The sequence below is a fragment of the Chrysochloris asiatica genome, unplaced genomic scaffold (assembly GCF_000296735.1).
Source record: "Chrysochloris asiatica unplaced genomic scaffold, ChrAsi1.0 scaffold00349, whole genome shotgun sequence".
Taxonomy (NCBI): domain Eukaryota; kingdom Metazoa; phylum Chordata; class Mammalia; order Afrosoricida; family Chrysochloridae; genus Chrysochloris; species Chrysochloris asiatica.
Window position 1 is genome coordinate 2,537,910 of NW_006408867.1, and position 17,755 is coordinate 2,555,664.

Here is a 17,755-nt window from a genome sequence, read left to right on the forward strand (position 1 = left end):
GTTCCGGTTCCACAGTGTCTATCCCTGGTTTGATTAAATTCAATGCACAGGGTTCTCAAGGTCCAAAGGACACACCCCACTCCTGATGGTAGAGAGATTCAGAATCAAAATCAGCCCAAGACTGATTGCTGTGAAGCAGAGGTCTGACATACTTCCACCCTACAACCTTTTTTCCCTTAGTTCTCCTACAGTACTCTCTACATCACATCTTGGTTCTGTTATTCATTGCAGTGGCCACACATAACTCACAATGATACTCATGATTATGGAGTTTATTAGGGAAGTGAACAGGGTACAATCCAGAATCAAAACCAACACAGGACACAGCAGTTTTTCCCTGTCAGGAACATCTCTTATCTGTCATGCCTCACTCTTGTTTTCAGCCTCTCAGTCTTGCAGTCCCTGGGCCTTGGCTCTGCTCAAACACATGTTAAAAAGTTCTTTTAGCCAGACTCTGAATGCTCTTTGTGAGTGCCCAAAGGGCACATTCTTCAAGCCAGTCACCTGCCTATAGGCGCTCAGCTTTAATCAGTCCGTAGGCCTAGAGCCCAGAAGTAGTTCTGTCTCTCCATGTTAACTGCTTCTACCATCGCCTTTGCCATTTCTGTTTCTCACACTTGTTCTTCCCTCTTGATGGTCCTGGGATCCTCCCTGGGATCTGGGATCTCTGCTTCTGAGGTGACTCCCTTTAAACCTAACTGGAGGGCAAAACTAACCAATCCCAGCCTTACAGTCCCTTATACCTTATTTGCATGGTCCCACTCAATCACTTGGTGGGAATTTAGAAGAGAAAAGTCATATCAAGTGTATTCAAGGCACTATACACATTGAGCAAGGTCAGCAGTTTGACACCAACAGCTCTGCAGGAGAAAGATGAAGCTTTCTATTCCTGTGAAGATTTACAACCTTGGAAACTATACAGGGTCACTGTGAAATGGAACCGATATGACAGCACACAACCACTGCCAAGGCTAGAAAAGAGACCTATTTTAAAAAAATGCCTTTCATTATATAAGAGAGTCAATTTTGTCACTTGTATCAAATTTTGACTTAATATCTATTGTGACTGTTATTAATAAAGCCACTTCAACTGTCTTTTGATTACTATTTCCATAGAATATTTTTCCTAAGCATTCACTTTTACCTTATTCTGTCTTTGGGTTAAAATGTGTCTCTTGTTGAAAGCATACAGATAAATCATGTTTGTTTTTATTCAGCCTATCAATTTCTGTGTTTTAAATGTAGAGTGTTTATAATTAAATTAATTACTGATAAGGACTCCTGTCATTTTCATTTTGTGTATGTTTATTATATCCTTTTTTAAACATAGCGTTGCTATGAGTTAGAATTAACTTGACAGTAATTTTTTTGGTATATCTCTTTTGTCCCTTATTTCCTCTAATACTGCCTTCTTTTGTGTTTAGTTGTTTTTTGTTTGTTTCTTTTTGTTTTTTAAGTAAATCTTTTGTTTCATGTCTCATTTCCATTTGTGTTTATTTTTTCTTCTGGAATTACATTTAGTGTCATGACAGTATAACCACCTAATTTAAATTAATATGAATTTAACTTCAATACAATACAAAGTCTCTATTCTTATACCATTCTTCCCCTTTTACCATACTTTTATGTAAATGATACCCTCTCCCTGTGGGGTATTTTGTAAGCTTGCTAGGCCTGTATTTTCTTTCTTTTTTTTTTTTTTTACAGCAACTGGTAAAAAACAACAAAAAAAATTTGTTACAGCATGTTTTTGAAAATACCTCACAAGACAACAGTGGCACAGTTGACAAACGTACATACTAGAATACATGTGCTATTTGCATAAAATACAATGAATTATTGTGTCAAAATGCGTATATTAATTTTCTTACACCTTTGTAATTTTAAATATTATAGAACATAACAACTAGTGTTAGCCAATCAGAAGTACCATAAAACTGGCCTTTAGACTTGCCCATCTAATTATCTCCACGGATATTTTTCTTCATACAACTTAAAGGTCCAGATTTTGTATCCTTTTCTTCCAATCTGAAGGAACTCCCTTCAGTATTTCACATACAGCAGGGAAATGTAGTGACTCCATAGAATACACTGTACTGCAAACCACAAGGTTTGTGGTTCGAGCCCACAAGCTGCTCCGCAGGAGGAAGATGAGACTTTCTGCTCCTGCAAAGATTTTAAGCCTCGGAAACATGTACAGGGTTGCTGTAAGTCCTAACAGACTCGATAGCACGTAACAACAACATAGAACAGATAAGGAGTCATGGTAGCACAGTGGTTAAGTGAAACAGCAAGACAGCAACTGTTACATGGAGTCTCTATGACTTGACAACAGCATAACAAACTCCCTCAGCTAATGTTTATTGGGAATGTCTTAATTCACCCTCATTTTAGTACTTCAGCTTTTTAAAGATGCTTTATATATGACAATTCACTTCGCTCTTGCAGCAAGTGAGAAGCTGCTTTATGCATTTTTTTTTTTCTTTTTGGTTTTTATGAATTTGATTATAATGTAAAAGCATTTGTGTGTCTTTTTGGGTTTATCCTGCTTGGAATTTGTTGAGCTTTTAGGATTTATGGATTCATTTACTTAGTCAAATTTGTAAAGTCTGTTGCTATTATTTTTTCAAATATTCTTTGTTTCTTTTTCTTTCTCCTTCTGGGATTTCTATGATGCATGTGTGGGTTTGCTTCATGCTCACTCATGATTCTAGTGGGTTTTGGTGTCCGTTTTTTTATCCTTTCCTTTGATTGCTCTTATATTCAGTAATTGCAGTTGTCTTGCCTTTTAATTCTTTTGCAAATTCAAGTTTTCTTATTTTTCAGTTCTAGTATTTCTGTTTGGCGCTTTTAAAAAGTATTTTCTCTTTATTGAAACTCTCATTTTTTTCATGTATCATTTGCCTGGTTTTTGAATTTTTCATTGTACATGTTTTCCCTTAGTTATCTGAGCATAATATTTAACATTGTTGTTATAAAATAAGAATCAACTCAAGAACATGTAACAAAAATAGTCTGTCCATTATCCAGGATTCCATAGGGTCACTTTCTGTCTCTTGAGTTTTCTTCTTTTGAGTAGGCCATACTTTTCAGTTTCTTTCTATACCATGTGATTTACTGTTTAAGCTGGGATATTTGGCCATTATAATATGGTAACTCTGGGACTCACATGCTTCCCTTCTCCAAGGTATTGGTATTTTGACTCACTTGTTGAAGGCTGTCATAGTGCACCTGCTCAGCAATTTCCCCAAACTTTTTTGGAAAGACTGCCTTCCAAATGTGTGGTTTATACTAAGGACTGTATTGTACAACCTGTGCCCAACTGTGTACAACACTGGTATATTTGTTTATACCAAGGAAAAAACAAATCCAGAAAATATTTGATTCCCCAACTCCTACAAAACCAAACCCACTGCCATTGAGTTGGTTCTGACTCATAGTGACCCCTGTATAGGGTTTCTGAGGCTGTAACTCTTTATGAGAGCATAAAGTCTCATCTTTTTCCCAAAGGTGCAGCTAGTAGATTTGAACTGCCAACCGAGCAGTTAGCAATCCAGTGCTCATCCTGTAGCATCACCAGGGCTCTTTTCCAACTCTTCAGAATTTGATATTGTTAATTAATAAAGACTTAGGTCAGCTGATTAGTGTCATTTCAAAGCTGTTTTTGCAAAGCATGTGTTCTGATTTGGTGATCTTTGTAGTTAGTCAATGTCCTGACAGAATTCACTAGAAAAGAAAGAGAGGAAAAGGAGGAAAGTGGTGAGGGAAATGGCACACTGACATTTTAATTTTCTGCCACCAAGGACACGCTGCTACTGTGAGTGGACCAAAACTACTGGGGTGATCTGTACCTCTGCCATCTGCACTGCCAAACCAGAACAAGTCTGCAAACCGTTCACTAAATTCTTGGAGGACAGGGTCCTAATCTAGCACCAGCCAGCCACTTTAAGAACACAGGCTGCTATCCCTACCACTGCCCTGGGACTGAGGAATGGAGGATGGTTGCTTATCTTAGCTATCTAGTGCTGCTATAACAGATATACTATATGTGAATGGTGTTAACAACCAGAAATGTATTCTGTCACAGTTTAAAAGGCCAGAAATCCAAATTCCGAGTGTCAGCCCTAGGAGACGTCTTTCTTTTTATAGGCTCTGGGGGAAACTCTTTGGCATTTGTAGGTTCAATATTCCTTAGAGATCTCCATACATCTTGGCATCAATCTTTCCCTGGATGTAGGAGCATCACAGTGCAGGGACTCCAAGTCCAAAAGACACACTCCTCTCCCAGCTCTTCAGTCTTGTTGATAATCACATCAGATCAGAACTCATCACATCAGATCACCTCATGGGGTGATTGCATCATATTGGAGTTCATCATGGAGGTGGTAACTACATCTTAACTACTAAACAACTGAGAATCCTGTGAATCCTGGCCAAGTTGACCCAAAATCTTAATTATCACAGTTGTCATTTGGCATATGTGGCTCAGCTAGGAAACATCATCTTGTCCTTTCATCAAGTCATTCCTCTGGTTGTTAAGTGTCCAGGAAGGTTCTAGAGTTCCAAAATAGTGGGTTCCAGTTGTTCTTTATAGTGAAAATTTTTGTGGAAAAATGAACCTCTAGAGCCTTCCTGCTCCACCAGTTTGTGTCAGATCTGGATCTTGACTCTCCATCTATTTAATCTATGTCTTTATCTTTAAAATGAATTACTATAGATAACATTTAGTTGTTATTTTTAAAATTCCATTCTGACAGTGTCTTTTTAATTGGTATAGGTCATTCACATTTGAAATGGTCGTTACTGTAAACTGTTTTGTATGTAGTATCTTGTTCTGTTTCTTGCTGTACCTTCCACTCTTGTTCTGCTCTCTCTAGTCTTACATGACTCCACTTTCTCTTTTCTCTTAGCATGAGTTATACTTCTTTTTGAAATATTTTTAGTGGTTATACGAGAGTTTTCAGTACATATTTGCAACTTATCTAAACCTACTTTCAAATAACACTACGTTGTTTTACAGATATGTAGGTTCCTTATAACAAAGTATTCCCAATTCCCTCTTCTATTCCTTTTAACATTAATGTCATTCCTTTTACTTTTAATTATCACTGAATACATTGTTCCTAGTATTATTATGAATGAGGTTTTTTTTTTGTTGTTGTTAGACTAAAATAAGAAAAAGAATTTCAGTCTTTATATCTTCTCTAATACTATTGTTTTATGTAGATCCAAGCTTTTGACCTATACCATTTTCCTTCTTTGCGGAGAACTTTTTTTTTTTTTTTTTTTAACATTTCTTACTGGTGACAAATCTACTCAGTTTTTGCTTGTTTAATATGTTATGTCTTCTTCACCTTTGAAGGGTAATTTTGCTGGATACAGAATTACTGACAGGAATGTTACAGAAGAAATGTGGAGTCTCTCATTTTGTATGCATGATCTCAGAAAGCATACAAAATTACACTATGCTGTTGTATTTTGATGTTTAGTTTGATCATTTGATTAAGGTGGTCTTTGCTAGATTTGTGAACTATAGTATAGTCTTTTATCTTTGTAATTAAGACATAATTCACAAGGGGATACTCTAAGACTTTGACAATGTCCTGTTCATCAGCAAACTTTTACTCCACAAGATATACATCCCTTCTATTCTGAGATTCTAGTTCACTGGCATACAAGTAGTAAAGATTCTTCAAATGTTGATGATAAGCTCTAGCGATGGATGTCACAGTATTGAGGCTAGACCTTCCCCTCATTACTTTATTTATAGGTCCAGCTTGCTGGAACAAGTTTACAGGCTGCTGCTCAGTCTATAAGTGTACAGGTAAGCTGGGATGTGGGATTAGGGGTCAATTTTTATGTTTATTTTTTTCTGTATGTTTCTAATTTTTCATAATGCTCATGCAATAATCTTAAGATAGGTAATGCTGAGAAATAATATCTTTTTATTATGGAATCCTGTAAGGATCGAAATAATTGTAATCATTTTCTTTTATGAAAATTAGCGTATTATGCTACTGTGTATGAACAATAAAGGTGGACAGAAAAACTCTCCTTTCAAATTTTTCTACAAATGCACTAAAAATATTTAAAGTTACACATCTAAAACATACCCGAAACACAAAGCTGAATAATCTCTTACATGTCATTTCATTTCCATATATCTTTTTTAGGTGTTCTTATTTATCATCTTTAATGTCTTCTTGTTGTTAAGTGCTATCGAACTCGACCCATAGCGACTCTGTATAGTGTTTCCAGGGAGCAGCTGGTGAGCTTGAACCACCAACCTTGCAGTTCAAACAACTTTGTAGTCTGACGCATTCACCCACAGAGCCACACCAGGACTCCTTTAATATCTTAGGAAAATATAAAATGACATACATATCTATTTCGATACACCCTAAAGCCCACCGCTGCCAAGTCAATTCTGACTCATAGTGACCCGATAGAACAGAGTCCAACTGCCCATACGGTTTCTAAGGTTGTCATCTTGAAGAAATCATGTGCTCATATCTGTCCCATAGAGAGGCTGATGGATTCAGACCTTTCAGTTAGCAGCCAAGTGCTTAACTGGTAAGCTACTAAGGCTTCTTTAGGGAAATATGTAGTACCGTGGAAAGAGTACTGGACTGAGAGGCACAGGGATCTTCAGTTGAATTCTCATTCTGCCACGTACTTCTTGAGGCCCAGGTGTTCCCTATATATAAGTAGGGAAATTTACAAGATTGTCAGGGTTCCTCTGTGCCTGAAATGTTATGGTTCTAGAACTATATATAAACCTACTTCTTCACATTGATGGGCTTCATATATTCAGAAGTTTAAAGCAGTGCTTAAATTTGGCTGGTTTGGTTCTTCAAACCAAATGACAAAGAATGCAAAGTTCAAGTATTATCCATTATTCCATAACATTTCAGTCAACCTGCTGCTTCCTTTCATTATAATGTTTAGGTAACTAACAGTCAAGTGGGAAAACAGTATTCTGGAAGATTGATTTCAGTGTTGCTAATGACTAAAGACCTTTGGTTTAGCATTCCATGAAACCCTATGGAATATGGACCTAGTAACACATGGAAACAAGGAGAGAAAAGAAAAGGAGATATTGTGACCTTCCTTTCTGAGGGAGAGAAGGCGGAAAATTGCCTTGGTTGCCATGGTAAACTTTCATCCCTTAGAGAGATGTTGGCAAACAGACTGTATCTCCAGTGCAGAATGTTTACAGTCCTGCACTGTAATTATCTCTCAATGACTGGCAGAATTAATCAGAGCCTTTATGTTAATTAGCCTTGCTGCAGTCCCCAAAACAGGTGGTGGAAAATATGCAAATCTATGCAGAATTTTAATGTTCTGCATAACCAGTTTTAATTACCATAAAATTTTTTCTCAGTGCCCTTTTCAGGGATATGTTCTTACTCCCTCTTGACTGCAGCATTTTCTCTTAAGCGTGTATTTTACTTGATAGGAGATACTAAATTTATAGTTCTTTAAGAAATTAGATGATGGGGTTAGCTTTGTAGGTCATGTAATCAATTTCTGAAAATGGTATGTGAAGAAGATTCAGATGTTCCATCAGATACTTGTAAAAGTGTTGGTGTGGAAGGCCTAATGTAGACATGGGTTGAAAACATGTACTTCCTCTTTGCTCCTTATTTTCATAATTGAAGATTTGTGTATGAAAAAGTCTGTCAATTTATGAAGGACCAAACTGTTGTTATTATTTTTAACTTTTTATTGTGAGTTGCATGAAGGTTTACAGAGCAAATCGGTTTCTCATTGAACAGATTTTATGTCCTGTCCTTGATTGTAATTCCCTCAATGTATCATCACTTATCCCACTTTCTCCCCATATTTTCTGTTTCCATTCCTCTTCCTTCCCTAACCCTTCATGCCTTCTGAACTTTGTCCTTGGGCAAATGCTGTCCCTTTCATCTCCATTGGTTGGCTGTTCTAAGGAGTGCATGCCACCCTAGTTTTACTGTTCATCTTGTACACCTGCCTATTGTTTGGCTAAAAATTGAGCCAGGAGATTGAGTTCAGTTTCAGGCCTGAAAGGTGACTAAGAACCATAGTCTCAAGGGTTTTTTATTACCAGATTCTATCCCACCCGTGAACCTGTTGGGTTTTTTTTTTTTTTTTTAATGATTTTGGTACTTTTTTCTTTTTAACAATTACTCTTGCTGCTTTCCTTTCATTGGAACAAAAAAATTAAAATCTTAAATATTACTTTATAAGTACATTTCTTTTCATCAGTTATTTGGAATCTCTTATCCTCTCCTCACCTCTACCCCTACCCCTCCAGTCTAAATCTAATGAAGAATCGGGGGATTCACAGCAGCCAAGCCAGCCTTCCCAGCAGCCTTCAGTGCAGGCAGCCATCCCCCAGACCCAGCTTATGCTGGCTGGAGGACAGATAACTGGGGTAAGTTTTCAACAAGAGAATTGCACTAAACTTTCTCTGTGTATGTACTGCTATTGACCAATATCTGGTTAGTATTGTTCACTATAATAGATAGTAAGTAACTGGCTATGCCTGGCACCAATACGTCTTTAAGGAACTTCCTATACTGTAGGCAACTTTGAAAAAGGAATTATCTGCGTCAGAAATTTTTAGGCTATTGTCTTCTGCCAGATGATTTGGATCAACTAAGCACTTTTTACACCCACATTTTAACTGTTGCTTTGTCTTGCAATAAAATCATTATCCTTTGATTTAGATCATACATTGATGAAATGGCAGTTGTCAGATTTCTGCTATCACAACACTGAAAAAAGGTAGAAGTTAAAAAATAGATTTGTTCTTTCAAAAGGAAAACATTTCTTTAAGTTAGTGTATGGTATTCTGAAATGAAGTCTTTGGTCTCATATCCGGATTCTGCAACTTAACTTTGGACGAATTACTTAACTTCTCTGTATCTCGCATTTCCTGTCTCTTAAATGGACATATTGTTAAATAATATCTCACCATATTGCTTTAAGGAAAAGAAAGATAAAATATGTAAACTTACAAAACAGTGCTTGACACATCACATTCAATAATAAATTGAACTATGGTGAATATATTAAACTTTTAACTTTTCAACAGTCTGTGGTCTATGACACAATACCATGTATTTTTCCAGTGTTGAAAATTTATCTATTAAACGATCTTTTGGGGGAAGGGGAGCTACATTATCTTTTAGAAAGAGAGTTGTGCCCCAACTGATAGTACACACACACCAAATTATTACATAGTTTTGTTTTGGAGTGGGAAAGAAGAGTTTTAATTTAATACATATTATAAATCAGAACCACTACCACCACTCCCAAAAATTTCTGTTTTCTTTTTGTCCGTTTAATGATAAGAATACATTTATATAAAATATAAATGTGTATATTTGAAGGATATGAAACATCTGTGTGAATGGTTTGATTTTTATTCTTAAGTCTGTAATACACAAATCTTGTTGGACCCTTTTAGAAGAAGGGTTGTGCCCCTTAACTATGATGGTACTTCAGACTATTTTATGTTTTTTGTTTGTTTTTTCATCAAAACATGTCACCAAAAGGATGACAGAGTACACTAAAGCTTTGCTTTGAGTGTGTTTGAAATAAGTTGCATTATGAAAACAAGTTTAAATCTGCTCTAAATACACTTCCTTATTTTACTGTTTAGGTTTTGTGTTTAGTGACTAGTGTCTACAATAGTGAGAGGCACTTAGGAGTTCAAGTTTGTGTGGCTGGAGCTTCCTTTGAACCTGGGCATTAGGAATCATTTGCATGCAAAGAGAGAGGCTTCCACCACCTGTTTCACAGAGATAATGTGTTGGGAAGGGAATGTGATGTTGCAGGCTCAATCTTTTCAATAACAGAAAAGATCGTGTTGGGGAGGGAGCTGTAGTGAGACTTGGAAAAGAAACAAATGGTGCTCGTATTCTTTAGTCATATCTTAGGACATAATGGAAATGATGGCCTATGGCAGGGATTCTTGCTAATGGGAAGCAGCTGGGGCTTATCAGTTCTTTCTGTGGTCCTTTCCAGCATCCTTGTTCCTCATTCATCTGGCTAATCACTTGCTGTTCTGTTGGGGGTAAATTTCTTTCATATCCTGTCAGCATTGATTTTTTTTTTTTCTCTCTCTCTCTTTTTTTCTTGCTTACTAGTTAATTACTTTTTTTGCCTAAACCCTAGGGCCTTGGACAAGCTTGAATGATTATTTAAGTCCGGACTCGGACCACCATTTCAATTTAAATGTCTCCTAGTAATGGTAGCTTGGTCACTGATGAACGTTTTAGATATAATGCAGACCATGTGAGGTTGAACAGCAAAGGTCTAATACCACTTGAATTACCAGTTTCAAAGCAATTGACTTGCATTAGGGACTCTTCCCTTTCAACCCTTTCCAAATATTTGTCCTAATTTCGTTTAGCTTACTTTGACGCCAGCCCAGCAACAGTTATTGCTACAACAGGCCCAGGCCCAGGCCCAGCTGCTGGCTGCTGCAGTGCAGCAGCATTCCGCCAGCCAACAGCACAGTGCTGCTGGGGCTACCATCTCAGCCTCCGCCGCCACGCCCATGACGCAGATCCCTCTGTCTCAGCCCATACAGATTGCACAGGTAAGTGAGGTACTCACGAAGTGAGGAATCAAGTGGCAGGCTTTCATATTAAACTCTTTAATATTAAACACATGTTCTGATTGGTAGTGTGGACCCTTAAAACCTTGAAGAGATCTAGATGAGTAGCTAAATGGTACCCTTCCTTAACACTTAACTAGAAATAATGCATTTGTTTGCTTATTTAAGTTGGTATTACAAACACATAACTGATTATTTGAATAACTGTTTATATTAAGTGATAGTTCTTGAATAATTAGTTGGCATATTTCTGAAGCAAGGGATTACTGTATTTATTTTAATTAGCTAATTACGGCAGGCATGCATTTTTTCATGTGCTCTTCAGTGAATGTTGCCACCAATGGGTATGAGAGAGACAGGGACCCATCTTTCTGCTGTGCTGTGTTTCGCATTGGGCAGAACAGCATTAAAATGTGTCATAGGCCAAAGTGTCTAGAGATATAATAGAAATTATTTAAGAAATGAAGGTAAGTGAAATCACTTATTTCAAGGAGAGAACAAAAAGTGCATATAATCAAAGTAAAATATATGAAAGGTTATTAGGAGTCAAGTGCTACACAGTTGTCTTCGTACTCGCTAGGGAAGACTCATACATGAATTTAAATTGTAGAAACAGTTTGAGGAGGTATTAGAAAGTAACCACAGGTAGTCCCCAACTTAAAATGAGTTTCTTTTCCACTGACTCAATTGTAAGATAGTTCTTACGTAAACTTAATACTTCGTTTTCGAAAGTTCTCATTATTATTGCTTTTTATTGTCAATATCTTTATAAATCTAATCTTAATTTGTTTTGGGGGTTGGCATGAAAATGATAGTATTAGCAAATTATGTGCTGCAATGTTGTATGTAGTACATATTACTAACAATAAGATGTACCCTAAAATAAGGATGATCGTAAGTGTAAAATGTTGTAGTTCAAATATGTCATAAGTTGGGGGCTACCTGTAGTTAACTATAAGGCTAAAGAATAGATGTCAGCCTAATCTTTATGATTATTATATACAAACTTTATTGAGATAATGATTTTGACTGACTGTTTTCTTCATCACCAAATAAAATAACTTAGTACATAAATTAAGCTTTATGTATATGAAAGCACATTGAAAATTATAAAACAGTAAGCCAGTAGAAGATGGTATTATGTTATGGATCATATTTTTATATGGCTAGCTATTTTTCTTTTTTAAAAAGTTTTGCACTGATTTCTCAGATAAGCTGGGCCAAATTTGAAGAATCAGTATGGATCTTTTAATTTAAACAGATTCAGATGTAGCACTTTCCATTTATATTTATGAAGAGAAAAATATTTTGAAATTCAGAATATACTTTTCTAACTTGATTTTTTAAAACCCATATTTGTCTGTAGGTGTTAAAAAGAAAACCAAAAAGCCACCACTGTATCTAATTATTTGTTCTGAGAGAATTGTAAATAACTATTAAGAAGTAGGCTTTTAGTGTAAGTTATGACACCATACATAACATATGCCTACAGATATAATAAGACACACCCTGTGAAACATACCCAGAGCACAACTCTTTTTGGATATATGAAAGAATGTTAAATATTGACCCTTCTTTACTTGAATGTGATAGTTTATTATCTGTGAACTTTATGATTAAAAGAGCTTTTAGATTAGAATCTCCAATCTGTGCTTTAATTCTGATTTTTCAGGATCTGCAACAGCTGCAACAGCTTCAACAGCAGAATCTCAACCTGCAACAGTTTGTGTTGGTACATCCAACCACCAACTTGCAACCAGCGCAGTTTATCATCTCACAGACGCCCCAGGGCCAGCAGGGTGAGTACCTCCTGAGAGCTTGTTTTAGTGGAGCAGGGCGATTGTAACAGACACTCAGACTCCTCTCATCCTGGCCCTGAAACTGCATTAGAATAGTGCTGTTTACTTGTTTGTTGTCATAGTCTTTAAAAAATATTTTTTTGCTCAGTGATACCACATTATTGAAGATCATCTTTCAATGCCATTTATCTGTTTAATCACTAAGGGGGAACAAATATTTTGGTGAGAAATCTAGTTGAAATCATTTAACATGCTGAACATAAATTGGATAAATTTTTTCTATGATTTGATGAGTTTTCACATGAATATATTCAAAAACTATGGACTGAGCATTGAAAATATATATGAGAAGAAGTCAAAAAAGTATTGCTACTAGAGTTCCAGATCAGACATGCATGGGTTTATTCCAAAAAGATGTGTTTAAAGATGTCTCTGGTATTAGTGGATGACTGCAGACAAATTCTCACAGTAATATAATTGTGTTAGTCTCATTAGCTTTTTTTCCCAAAGGAAACAGTAGCTCCTAAGGGGATTGCTGAGCCAGTTAAATTCAAGGCAGAGAGGTAGGTTCAGAAGGTTTCCAAAGGGGTCATCTTTTTCTTTTTTTCTTTTTAACTTTTGATTGTGAATTGAGTGAAGGTTTACAGAGCAGATCATCAGTTTTGCATTCAACAGATCCTTCACTTCATTTTATTTCGTTCATTGCAGTCCCCTCATTGCGACGGCACTTATCCCACTTCCTCCTAGTGATTCTTGTTTTCAGTCCATCTTCTTTCCTAACTTTTCTGAATTTTGTCCTTGGGTGGTTGAGCATTTCATGGTATGCATACCTCCCTAGAGTTGTTGCTCCACCTGTCTACTTATTGATTGGCTGAAATTTGAGGCACAAAGTTGAGTTCAGTTCCAGACCTGCAGGACCATAGTTCCTCTAGTCTCTTTCTGACTAATAAAGTTAATCTTTATATATATATATATATATATATATATAATTTTGAGTTTTGTTCCAAATTTTCTCCTACTCCAACCAGGACCTGCTAATCCCTTTCAGAGTAGTTGGTAGTAGTAGTTGGACATCATCTAGTTCTTGTAGTCTCAAGGTCATGGAGATTGATGTTCATGTGTTCTGTTAATCCTTTGGACTAATTGAATCCAGGCATCTTCAGTTTTCATCACTTTTTTTCCCTTCACACAGGAAGAGATGAATAGTTGCATCTTAGATGGGCCACTCATGATTTCTTAAGACTCCATTGCTACTCACTGAAGTAGAAGAAAGAACATTTCTGTGTGAACTGTATTCTGAAAGTTGACTATGACGTCTCCTGAGGCTATAGACTTAATTCCCCCAAAAGGGTAATCCTGATAGATTTTCTCAAAAGACACAAAACAGTCACAGAGATGACTTATGAAGAAGTTTTAAGATAATTCAAAATTATTTCGGTGAGAAAAAGACCAACAAAGTTGTGCTAAGGGTTGTTTTTTTCTTCCTTCATGACTGTAAGAATGGTATGGGGGCCACACTGACCTGACTTTACAATGGGGAAGGAGAATGAAACTCAACATCAGCCCAAAGGTGATTTCTATGAGGTGGAGATTGGGCATGCTATACCCTCCAGCTATCCTTACCAATTCTGACCCAGCCATCCCTCCTCCCAAGGCACTCTCTCCTTCTGTGCTGGGTTCCATAAGCTGTTGTAATGGCCACACAGAATTCACAGACAATACTCCTGATTCAGGAGTTTATTAGGGAAGTTACCAGGGTACAATTCAGGATTAGAAATGCTTAGGATGCAGTTCTTCCAGTCAGGACAGCTTCTTCTCAGCCATGCTTTCAGGCATGCCTCTCTGTGGTCCTTGGTCTGTCAGCCATGTGGCACCTTGGCCTCTGCACTGCTCAAACAGTCTTTCAAAGCTCTTTTGGCATTAGATACCCAAGGACACACCACTTGGACCCAGAAGCACTCAGCTCTAGCTCTATGGTTCAGGAGCCTAGCTCCCCTAATTAATTGCCTGGAGACAATCCATTCCACAAGAGAGCCTCTTGCTCAAAGGCATTGCAGCTTTCTTGCTCTGTAGGTCGGGAAGCCTGACACTCTTGTCTGATGTTCTTGGTGCTCCTACCTCTGCTACCACCGCTTCTTCACCACATCTCTAGTATCAGATCTCTGTCTCCTGGATTGAGGAGGTTCAGCACGCAGGGATATTGGAGTCCAGAAGACACTCAGCTCTTGACTTTTCTTTCTTGATGGTAGTGAGATCACTTATTCTGGTTCATTTTTAATGCAGGGGGATGGCGTAATTGACCAAAGCCCTCAGTAGAGTTCCATATGCCATGTTTGCATGGTTCCATCCAGTCATTTGACTATGGATAGAAGAGCCATATCCAGTTATTCACTGCACCACAACAATAATGCAGCTGTTCGTTCTTTGAGCCTAGTAAAGGCTGTCCTGTAAGAATTTAACTGGGAAACTTTACTCCCATTTCCCCTGCAGCCCTGATCTTATCCCTTCAGACTTCTTTTTATTCCCAAAATGCAGCATTTCAAGGCAATAAGATTTGAATCTCTTCTGGATGCCCAAATTGCTGTTTTGACTTGGTGCAAATTGAAAAGTGCAGAATTCTTTGGGAAAGAGTTAGAGAAATTAAAATAATGTCTCCAGAAGTGTGTAGATCTAACTGGAGGATACATCAAGAACCAATAGTTTAACACTGATATTTTTGTTTACTAAAGGCTGCTATGATTTTGTAGCAATACTGCTTGACCTACTCTTAGGCTTCTATTGACCACTTATTTTCTTTTAAGGTTTGAACAAAGAAACAGATTAGAAATTGTGCAAATTTTCTGAGTCATTAAAAGCATGTTTTAATGCATTTTGTGGTATATATTAGCATATAACTTATACATCAAACACTAATAGAGTTTGATCATGCTTGCCAGACTGGGTAATGTAATCAGTGTGTAGAATGTAACAGGGTAGCAAGGCTTCAATCCCAGAAACATAGCTAACTGCATCTCTACCAATACCTCATTATTTCTGGGTTTTATCCTTTTTTATTTCTTCTTAAATTTTTACTTCTGTAAATACCTATCCTATCCTAGCATATACTCAAGATTCAAAGATAAATAGATCCATTTTTACCTTCACAGAGCTCAGGATCTAGTGGCAGGAGACCGAGGTGTTATAAGTGTCAGACTCCAAACACAGTGAATGCTATGGGAACCCAGCAGAGGCCCCTATATCTTCACAGCAAATTCTGGGAGTGCAGCCATAGATTTACAAAGGAGAGAACACAAGTCTTAGAAAGGTGAAAGCATCTGCAAAGCTCAGCGACAAGGAATAAAAACCAATATGCTCTGTTTGGAGAAGTCGATGTGTAATGCCTTGCAACTAGTGCAAAAGTTGCATATGAAGACAGTAGTGAAATTAGAGGCCAGAAAGATTGGCAAACATCAGATTATTAAAGGCTCTTACTTGAAGCTTCCAAAAATTTAACCTTGAAACCCATAGCTTAGTGGTTCCTCCAAGGCTTGAAGATATCAGAAAAGTAGACGCCTGCGCCCCATTCCAAAAATTTCAACAATTACTTTTTGGATTCTGAAGTGAATGACCTTATAATACCCTTCTTTAAGGAAGTCTTCTTTATTAAGAAACCACAGAAGGTTTAAAAAGAAAAAGGACATTTTCAAGTTTTTATTTAAGACAGCTTGTACTGAAAACTTTGGGAAGAAACGTTAGAATGAATACAGCGAGAGTATTACTGGCTAAGAGAACATTACCATGGTCCTGCTGAGGCTTACTTAGGGCTGAAATATGGATATGGGAGTAGAAAAGAGAAGATGATGTGGAAAGTAAGTAGGTGATTGATAAGACATGGTGGCCAGTAATATGTGAGTAATGATGGGGAAGAAGCCTCTAGGTAATTCTCCCTTAAACTTTTCAGTGAAAAGATAACACAGACAGTGGAATACTGATTACCTTTAAGGGTCTATGACCTTGGACTTGTCACCTAACCTTTCTAAATTAAATTTACTTCCCTTCTCAGCTTCCCCTTTACTTATATGGATGTTTAAGTAACACCAGGAAGATCATTATAATGTAGTGGTTAGAAGAGCACAGGCTCTCAACCATGGGTTTCGATTAGAATCTTTGTTCTGCCACTTACTATCTGTGCATCCCTATATAGGGTTTCCGAGGAGCAGCTGTTGAGCTTCAGCTGGTGAGCTTGAACTGCCAACCTTGCGGTTCAAACCGACTTTGCAGTCCAACACATTAACCTACAGTACCACACCAGGAGTCCCTCATATGTAGAACCCTCTCTAAATCTTTGTTGTTACTATCACTATCATATTATCATGATAATCAGTATCATCGTCATCCAACAAATCATAAAACATGATAGTTCAGTAAATGGAAACACATTTGTCTTTTTATTATTGATTAAATAATAGCTTGAAGGTAATCTAGACTCAATTTGTACCATTTCTTGTGAATGGTAATCATTAATAATTAGTGTTTGACCCCAGATTTCATTTTCTAAGATTATCCAATGATTCTAAAAATCTGCACATTGGAAAAATCTTCATTTTTATATTTCCAAGGTAGTAAGTAATAAGTGCTTGGTCAGTGGTAGAATTCTTGTCTTGCATGCAGGAGGCCTAGGTTTGATTCCCAACCAAAGCACCTTAGGTGCAATCAGCATCCATCTCTCAGTGAATGCTTGTATGTTGTGGTGATGCTGAACTAGAGTCAGCAGAGCTTCCGGACCAGGGCAGGTTGGGAAGAAAAGCATGGTGATCTGCTTCTGAAAATCAGCCAGTGAAAACCCTGTGGACCACCATCTAATCTCTTTGTGCATGAATCTGGTCATTGGCAGCTAACAACAATAATAACAATGATAAATAATAGTAAAATAGTGGATCAGAATAATCTGGAAAAGATTAACCTGTGAAAGAATGGGGTTTACTATAGCTAGGATGGTCTGGAAAGGCCTCTCTGGAGAAGCAACATTTGAATTGAGAACTTACTGATAACTGGGAAGACTGTCTCACCTAGGATCTGGGATAAGAGTCATTAGCCAAAGGAACTCACAGTATGTGAGATGGGAGCCAATTAGATCTAATCCAGAAAGAGAAAAGGCCAAGGTAGCTAGAGCTCTGTGAGTAAAAGGAAGTGGTCAGAGATATCAAAGTTAGGCCAAATCACCAAGGGCTGTGTAGATATTATGTTGTTTATAATCTAAAACCATGTTGTTATTGTTAAGTGCTGTCGAGTCAGGTCTGATTTACGTCAGCCTTGTATAGAGTTTCCGAGGAGCTCTGAAAAGTTTGGACCACCATCCTTGTGGTTA

The 17,755-nt window shown here is 37.2% G+C and overlaps 1 protein-coding gene across 4 annotated transcripts in view; it reads left to right on the plus strand.

Moving 5' to 3' along the window:
* The window catches only part of POU2F1 (POU class 2 homeobox 1), a 284,637-nt gene that overhangs the window by 214,217 nt on the left and 52,665 nt on the right, over positions 1–17,755 (plus strand). For 3 of the 4 annotated variants that reach the window (XM_006875996.1, XM_006875997.1, XM_006875995.1), the window contains 4 exons: positions 5,771–5,824; positions 8,297–8,416; positions 10,403–10,591; positions 12,282–12,408. In XM_006875996.1, coding sequence (XP_006876058.1) covers positions 5,771–5,824; positions 8,297–8,416; positions 10,403–10,591; positions 12,282–12,408 — 490 coding nt within the window. The remainder of the gene's footprint in view (positions 1–5,770; positions 5,825–8,296; positions 8,417–10,402; positions 10,592–12,281; positions 12,409–17,755) is intronic. The other variant, XM_006875998.1, reaches the window with a different exon arrangement.